The following is an 8,909-nucleotide window of genomic DNA, read 5'->3' as shown; positions in this document are numbered from 1 at the left end:
CAGTCCTGGGGCCCCAATCCTGTAAAGATTTAACCCCGTGAGTGGTGTCACTGGAGTGAATGGGATGACACCGTGTGTAAAGTAACACACAAGCGAATTGTTGCAGCAGGATTGAGGACTAGGTTCTAGGAGTCCTGGGCCCGCTAGCAGGGGGCATTGCGCATCTCCCCTTCCCTGCTGGGGCCATTAGCCGAAGAGCAGCAAGCGGGGGTGAGGCGGGCTGTATATCTGCACGACCCGAGCATTCAACAACTGAGTCCGGCAGGTCCCAAAACGTCAGTAGCCGAACAATACGAGGCGCGGGCCTGATTCCCATCGCTGCGCGAGCCGGGCGCGCTCCTGGAACCCCCCGGGAAGCCGGGACCGGCCTTCGTGGGCTCGCGCAAGGCTCCCCGGGGTCTGTGGGGGTGGGGGCGGGGGCGGACGCGGGAGCGCACCGCGGCCCGGGCGTTGCGTCAGCGTGGGAGGCGGGGACCGGGCTGGGACTCCCTTCCGGTGTCCCCAGCAGCGGCTTCCGCTGTTTCCCCGGCTGGTCCGCAGAGCGGTTTCCGGCGCGCCCCGGAAGCACTTGGTGGCGGCGCTTCCCTGCAAAGGCAGCGGCGGGCGGAGATGGCGTCGCCTGGGACCCCGGTCACCGTGACCGTCACCTACAGTAAGAGGCGCCCGGGGAGTGCGGGGCTCGGAGGCCGGGTCTTCCCTGGGCATCGCTGGCTCCGGCCGGTGTCACTAGGGATCCGCCCCGGCCACTGCCCCGCCCGGCCCAGCGCGCTCGGCTCCAGGGGGAGGCGGGTCCCGCCTTCGTGGCCGGGTCGGGGAGCGCTCGCGCCCCGCTGTCGCAGCGGCCTCCCCAGCAGTCAGGGCCTGGGCCCGGCGATGCCCTGTCCCCGGTGACCCCCGCATACCCCGCCCGCGGGTTGGAGCCGGAAGCTTTGCGCCCACATCCAGGCCCCGTGTCCCTAGCGATCAGCGCCCCTCTCTGGCTCAAAATATCCCCTGCGTGCGCCCGACCTCGCGTGCACCGTGCCCGGCCTGTGGCTCTTGTAGCGCTGGACCACACGGTGCTTAAGCAGCAAATCCCGCAACCCCACAAGGGCTTTGAACCAGCCGCACAAAATCCGTTTTGCTTTGCCGTGATATGAATAGTGCAGCGGCACAAGCCCAAATTTGGGATCGTGGTCTCCTTGTGCTGGGTGCTCCGTGCTCAAGGAGGAAGAGAGAGTCTCTCTAATAAAGATCTGAAACAAAACTAATAACCTAGGCACTGATCCTGCGGTCTGGTCCCTCTAGGTAGACTCCTCTGCCCATGTGCAACCAAACTAAACTCAACATAGGTAACATGGGAGTTAATGCTCTTTTTTCTGAATATATGCCTAGACAACTGACAAAAACAAAATCAAGATCTTTTTGGAAAATGTGTCAACAGTTTTGATGTATTTAATAAATACAAAAAGAACAGGAGTACTTGTGGCACCTTAGAGACTAACAAGGTGCCACAAGTACTCTTGTTCTTTTTGCGGATACAGACTAACAAGACTGCTACTCTGAAACCTATCATTAATAAATACAGGGAGGCAGTATGGCCTTGTGGATAGAGCAACAACTACCTGGGTGTATTTGGGCAAATCACTTCACTTATCTGCCTTTATTTCACTGTCTGTAAAATGGGGATAAAGATATTGACCAGCCTTTGTAAAGCTTTTTAAGATCTACTGATGAAAAGTGTTGTGTTATTATTATTACTTATACTGTGAAATACCCACGAGGTAAAGAGTACTTGATTTGTGGTAGAACAAGAAATCAGACGAGAAAAACTCATAAATTTCAAGAAGGTTGATGTTCCTCCTGACAAAAAGGATATAGGCGTCTGGACTTTTAAGTTCATCATTGTAGTACAATTGTGCAATGATCTAGATATTTAATCTATTGACAGGAGCTTTTTGTTGAAGTTTCATTCTTGTTGACTTTACCTCATGTTTACAAAGTAGGGCCCCGATCCTAGGGTTGTAGGTGTGTGTGTGAGGGCTTGGCTACACTTGCAAGTTACAACGCATTAAAGGAGCCCCGGGCGCACTAGCTCACTACCCGTCCACACTGGCAAGGCACGTAGAGTGCTCTGACTCCACGGCTAGAGCGCTCCTAGTACTCCATCTCAGTGAGTAGAATAACGTTTGATGCGCCCCCGCTGGAGCGCCGCAGCGTCAGTGTGAATGAGCTGTTGCATTACTGCACTCTGATCAGCCTCCAGAAACGTCCCATAATCCCCTTAAATCAAGTGGTCACTCTTGTCATTGTTTTGGATATGCCCTTTGAAAGCTCCGTTTAACAGCGGCATGCTTATCTGCTCTGAGACAAAGCAACCATTACTGTGGAATGCTGTGTGTGAGAGAGAGAGGTGGGGAGGGGAGGCGGAGGTCTGCTGCTGTCTGAACTTACAAGACAACATGCTGACATACTCTCAGCCCCCCAAAAACCCACTCTCTCTGCCCCCACATACACACAACGCACTCCCTGTCAAACTCCACTCCCACCCTCCATTTGAAAAGCACGTTGCAGCCACTTGCATGCTGGGATAGCTACCACAATGCACTGCTCTCTGTGGCCGTTGCAAGAGCTGCTAATGTGGCCTCGCCAGTGTGCTGTCAGCTGCCAGTGTGGACAGACTACAGCGCTTTCCCTACTGCACTCTACAAAGGCTGCTTTAACTCAAAGCGCTCTACATCTGCACGTGTAGCCATGCCCTAAGCGTCTGACAATATCAATGTTGTGTTTCTTTCCTGCCTTTCATTTGTTTTTAAGTATCCTGGATTATAATCTGTTTAGGGCAGGATTGACTCTCTCTTTGTTTGATTAGTGCCCAGAGTAATGAGGCACCAATTCTGACTGGAGTCTTTAGCACTGTAATGGAATGGTAAAGCATATTATACTATTCAGCCACAAGGAGCGTTAAAGGATCTTATAGTGAATATATCTGGTGTGTATTTCTGAGTGGTAAACTCTGTAGTCAATGTATATCTGATACAGAAGCCTGACCTTCTATTAGCAGCCTTGCAACCTACCGTGTATAAGTACATGGCAGGTGTCAGAAGTAAACTAATGCCAGAAGAGAACAAACAGAAGGTATAAAGCAACAAAAGTTGCAGAGAGAGGGAACAAAGCAACAAAGGTTGCAGGATTTCATCAGTATGGCACTTTTCAATGCCTCACAGAGCTTCTGCTTTGACAGGACTTCACAATGGACAGTCTGGAAGCAGTATTTTACAAGATTTCAGATTGCTACAAAGCTCCACCAAGAAACAAGATATTTAGTCAGCTTCTTTAATCTGAGTGATGGGGAAGCAGGCAGAGCATATCTTTAAATCCTTTGACTTTACTGAAGACCGTCACAAAGATGACTGTGAGAGGGTTCTGGCTATGTCTGATGCATACTTTGTACCTCAGAGAAAATGTAGTTTATGAAAGAGCATGTTTTCACCAGAAAATTCAAAAACCAAGGGAAAATGTTGAATATTTCATAAGAGCTCTGAAACTGCAAAACTTGAATGTATCAGAGACAGGCTGGTTTTTGGGTTAACAGATAAAAATCTTTCACAACATCTCCAATTGAAGATAGACTTCACTTAACCCTAGCCACAGCTATATAGATAATAAAGTAGCCTGAATTAATCAAACAGCAGAACAAAAGGCAGGAACAATGTCAAAAACCTGAAATTAGCTTAGAATCTGTAAACAGACACTTGAGTCATTATCATAAAACACCTGAGGCAGAGGGAGAGAACTTCCAGGCTAAGGGGAACAAATTCCAGACTACATGCACAAGGCATGGAAAAAGTCGTATCTCAAACTGTATATGGAAACTACTTGTGGGTTGTTTTTTCTTTCTCCTTTTTTCCTGGGTGGGCAGGTTTCCCTGTCACATTAGCATGTTTGAAGGCAGGCAGTCAAAGCAGAAGACTCCAAGGTTGAATGTCATATCCCTACTGATCAAAGTAATGATCGACAGATCTTGTTAATTACATGTTTTTTTTATTATGGAATAGAGAATGGCAAGAAAAGGGTATTAAAGAGTTAATGAGTGAGTTAGTAGGAAAAGTGTGACTAGAGAGCAGTAGAGGAAGGATGGAGAAGAGCATGGAGAGTGAATTTGTCACCAGGGACTTTGAGGGAAGTGGGATGGAGCAGATTGGAATAAAAAGCTAATCAGTAGACGGAAAATAATGTGCAGAGGCCAAGTTATAAAATACAATATACTGACATTATTGTGTGTGGTGGGTGAGGGACAGGGGCTCCAGTTGAGCCTCTTCCTGTTTTGTTGATGCCCTGGCTATTAGCAACATAAGTGTCTCTTTGTTCCCAGGGACCAAAACCATTCCCCAGAGCTCTTGATCTACTTCTCCCAATCTCAGGTAACTGGATGTGGCTTTTTGGGGACTGGTGCCAATCAAGTCTGGGTGAGCCTTGCCCATAGTCCTCTTCTACTCTAGGCCTTAAAAGTGTTTTTAACATATGGGAAATTCAAGCAATTCCCTGGTCACGTAGAAATATAGAAATTGCCAGACTGGATCACAGCCATGGTCAAGTTAGTCCAGTATATTGTCTCTTGACAGTGGCCAATACCAGCTACTTCAGAGGAAGATATAAGAAACTTTCCAGTAGGCAGTTTAACATACATCTCTTCCAGGGTATGAATATTGCTGTCTAATCCATGTTTGGTTGGCTCTTGTTTGCTTAACAACTGTTGTCATTATTTTAAGAAATAGTATTAAAATTAAACTGACTCATAAAATTAAATGATAGATTTAAAATAACAGGTGTTAAATTTGCTCTTGTGTCAGTCCAGCCTAGGGGAATTACTTTATATCCAAAGCTTTTTACATTTGTTACCAGGCTAGTATCTAGTTTGCACCTAAGAATGGCTCTTCCATAATATGTTTCAACAAAAATTTAAATAAAATACAAGTAACTTGTCACGCATCTCATGTCATATCCTGCTTTTAACAAAATTAAATCATCTTTTCTCGGAATAGTTGCATTGTGAAATATAGTAGCCCTTTAAATTGTTCTTACCTGTAATATAAAGGAGCAATTCGTAATTGCACAATGCCCTTGCTTTCAAAAATTACACTGCACTGAAAACAACCAGAGGTCAGCCAATGTCTCTCACCACTGCAATCACAAGAAATTGATTGTGCAGGATATGGCCAATTTAATTTTAATTACACACACAAAAACTGGGTTAAATGAAACGTTATTAAGGTTGCAAGGTCAAGCACTCAAAAGTAAGGAATGTCAGAATTAAGGTTGCCTTATTTGGCTGCCTTGTAAGTATGCCATTTTGATAGTCTTTAATTACATTATCACATACTGTTTTTTCCACTTGACCCCTGCCTCCTTCAGTGCACAGGGTGGATGTGATCTGGAGATAAATCAGGGTTCTTTAGTAAAGAAGGCTGTTATCTACAGAATCACTGCCTCATTTGTTGCAGAAGTTGGAAGATGTGTACATATTTTGGAAATGGGGTGAAGAGAGGGGATGATGGCAGGCCAAGGCCTAACCATAGCTAAAGGCCCTCCCCCTCATCTGAGGGGAGGGACCAGTGGACACAGGCCACAACTGAATACTGGAGACAACAAATGAAAAAAACAGGGATGGGAGCGAATGTCATAGGGAAAAAATCAGGTAACCATAAGAGGACACCGAGCGGAGATCCACCGACAGTACTCACTGCTCCAAAGCATCTAGAGAGTCAGTGGATACCACCCACAGGAACTCTGTTCGGAGGTGGAACTGTACAAGTGAACGGAAATAGGCCCCACAGTTGCAGAGCACCCCCTTGTCCAGCTTCCTCCACCTGGTATGATGGCTGGCCATCTTGGCCAGCGCCAGCAGAAGGTTGATAAGGAGGTCCTGTGAGTTTGTGGGGCCACAGATGGGATGTGCAAAGATCAGGAAGTGTGGGGAAAAATGCAGCCAGAACCTCAGTAAGAGGTTGGGTGTGCGCCAGGGTCTCCGTCTCGCCACAGAAAGGACAGGTGTCAAGGGAGTTTGTGAACCGTGCCAGGTACACGCCTGTGCTTATGGCTTCATGAAGGAGCCACCAGCTGATATCCCCAGTGGGCCATGGGACCAGCATGGAGTACAGACTGCCCCACTGGTGTTCCTCGCCCTCCTTAGGTAGCAACAAGTCCCGCCATTCGGTGTTGGGGTGGGACACAAGAGCAAGGAAGTGAAAGTATGAAGCATAAGCACATGCAGATGTTTCCTGGGCACAGTTCAGAGGTGGACTGGCTGGCTGGTGTTCAGCCAACTTAGGTTGAGTGTCTGGGGCAGCCTGGGAGGCTTGTGGGGCAGGGGCCCGATGACAAGTTCTAGAGGGCCTGGGGTGAGAGGCAGGTGGGGAGCAAGAGAAGCAAGAGGCAAAGCTGCCCTCGTTTCCTGGAGCACACGATAGGTGACATGGGGTGGACAGCCCCATGCGCTGGCTAAACACTATCAGATCCCTTTGATCGTAGTCCAGGAGGTCTCCAACTTTGGTACCAGCCAGGACCAACTCCAGCACACCAAGGGGGTCTCCACCACCTGCACACACAGATGGGGGTTGTGCAGCAAGAAGTCCTCCCCCTCGGCGGCTGTTATGGACCTGGTCGCGGAGTCTAGCTTCCAGGTCTGTGGAGGTCCTGGTAAAAGACTGGCCGCTCATAGAGGTCTCGGGGGAAACATCTCAGCTGGAGATAAAAGAGCTGCCGGTCATATCGGAGCCCTTGGAGGAAGGTGTACGCCAGCATGCTAAAGATGTCTCTGCATGGCCTGGAGGTGGAAGGCATGGACCTGGCTACGGATGCAGACCAGGCCCTGTCTGCCCTCCCTCTTGCAAAGTATGTAGTGAATGAGGCAGGGGATGGCAGGAAGAAAAAAGGCAGTATCATGGTTAAGATAGTAGAATGCTGATCTAGAGAACTGGATTCTAACCCTGCCTGTGTCACAGAGTTCCTATGTGATGCCAGTCAAATCACTTAAACCAAACTTTTGCAGAAGTGCAGGGCACCCACAACTGCAACTGTGCTTTGAACTATAAGGTGCCAAGGCAACCTTAATTCTGGCATTTCATAACTTTTGAGTTTGTGACTTTGCAACCATAATAATGTTCTTTTAATATGTGTGTGTGAGAGAGAGAGAGAGAGAGATTTCCTAGCTTTTTAAAAACAAACTGAAAAAGCAGAAATTCTGTCATGTTGACAGTCAGCCAGTATGATTGGACACTAGATCCACCACCCAGATCCACCACTTGAGCTAAAGGAGTAACTGAGAACAGTAGTAGGTTGTCATCCCCTATGTGAACCAACACTAGAGAGGGATGAGACACTTTGCCAATGGGTTTCACAGATATTTGCTGATAGTAGAGTGCTAGTGAGACTCAGGAATCTTGTTCCATTCCAGGCTATGGAGGGAATCATGTCTAGTGGACACAAACTCTTCTGCCCGTTCCCCTGCAAACTTGATCACTTCTGTCCCATTCCCTATGACACTTCCTGGGGATACCCAAGGTTGTGCAGCACCTTGCTACCAGCTGCAATTAGCACAAGGAAGCTTTGTCTGTTCCTGCTGTGGGACAATTCTCCAATACCACAAGCCTCTGACAACAGAAGCACTGCCTTCCAGGTCTCCAGAGGCCCCACTCTCTCTCTCTTTACAGGTTAACAATAGGCACTATCGAATCCTCAGGTCCTCCGAGCATATAGAGTACCCAGCCCCTGATCCACTAGACATGCACAGAATTCTCAGATCCTCTGCTCCCAAAGGAACAGTACATCCCAGCTTACCAGTTACACCTTAGATCACCACTCCACTTAACACACAGCACTTAGATATGTGTATAGTTACAAACAAGACGTTTATTTAACAAAGAACAGAGATTCAAGAAGAAGCAAGTGAAATTAATGGAAACAAATGGTTACATATAAAATAAAATCATAATATGCTTCCTAGAGCCTAAATTTAACTAACAACAAATGCTCTCAAAGATTAGCTCACCCAAAATTTCTCTCCCAACTTCAAACAGCCAGTCTGGCTGTAATCTTCCGTTCATAACAAACAAGCACGCTGGCAGCTTGTGCCCTTGGTGAAGGATGTAGAGAGTGTCTCTGTTAGAGTCCAAAAATTCATTGGTTTATTTCTTCCTGTAAACATCATCTTTTGAAGATATACAATCCCTTCATTAGCATTTGGCTTAGACGATAAATGGGCATCCATTGTGAAGTATACAATATTCAATCTACATATAGCCAGAAAGGTAGATAAGTGTCTCCTGCCTGAAAATAACCTGTTTATCACCTTCCAGTGACCAGCCCCACTCTGACATTAAGAACATAATTTTCATTATATAAATTTAACTCCTTACATATTATCCATACATACATTTCACAATGAGGACCAGAGTGACCCACACTTTCAGCAGAGATCTTACATGGCACTTTTTGGTGAACTAGTATGTAGGCACTAGATCCAGGGGATCCCTGTAACCCTTTTGCACTCCTGTGCAACAAGAGGTCCCTGGATCATATCCCCTCCCACGTGTCCCAATCCTGTGTCTTCCCCACCATAGGCTTCTTGTCCCAGGCCCATCCTCTTCACCTGGTCAGTCCCAGTCCCTGCTTGTCCGGCTTTTCATCCCAACCCCAATCTCATTGCTCAGTCCCAGTCTGTGTTCCTCTGACTTCTCATATAAGCTCAGTCTTTCCCCCCATCTCAGACATTCTGGCTCTGTCATAAATATAAAGGGAAGGATAACAGCCTTCCTGTATACAGTACTATAAAATCCCTCCTTGCCAGAGGCACAAAATCCTTTTACCTGTAAAGGGCTAAGAAGCTCGGGTAACCTAGCTGGCACCTGACCAAAAGGACCAATAAGGGG

General features: G+C 47.3%; 1 protein-coding gene across 2 annotated transcripts in view; it reads left to right on the top strand.

Annotated features, from left to right (window-relative positions):
• Nucleotides 1–596: 596 nt before the first annotated feature.
• Nucleotides 597–8,909, top strand: part of BAG1 (BCL2 associated athanogene 1) — a 32,145-nt gene continuing 23,832 nt past the window's right edge. The window contains exons 1-2 of one of the 2 annotated variants that reach the window (XM_026654145.2): nucleotides 608–652; nucleotides 4,355–4,403. Coding sequence is in view for 1 of the 2 variants with exons in the window: in XM_024200518.3 (XP_024056286.1) it covers nucleotides 610–652 (43 nt within the window). In the remaining variant the exon portion in view is untranslated. Of the gene's footprint in view, nucleotides 653–4,354; nucleotides 4,404–8,909 lie in introns of both variants that reach the window. The other variant, XM_024200518.3, reaches the window with a different exon arrangement.

The sequence above is a fragment of the Terrapene carolina genome, unplaced genomic scaffold (assembly GCF_002925995.2).
Source record: "Terrapene carolina triunguis isolate 2854851 unplaced genomic scaffold, T_m_triunguis-2.0 Scaffold183, whole genome shotgun sequence".
NCBI lineage: Eukaryota > Metazoa > Chordata > Testudines > Emydidae > Terrapene > Terrapene triunguis.
The sequence above is the reverse complement of the archived record's forward strand: the minus strand, read 5'-3'. Positions and strand labels throughout refer to the sequence as shown.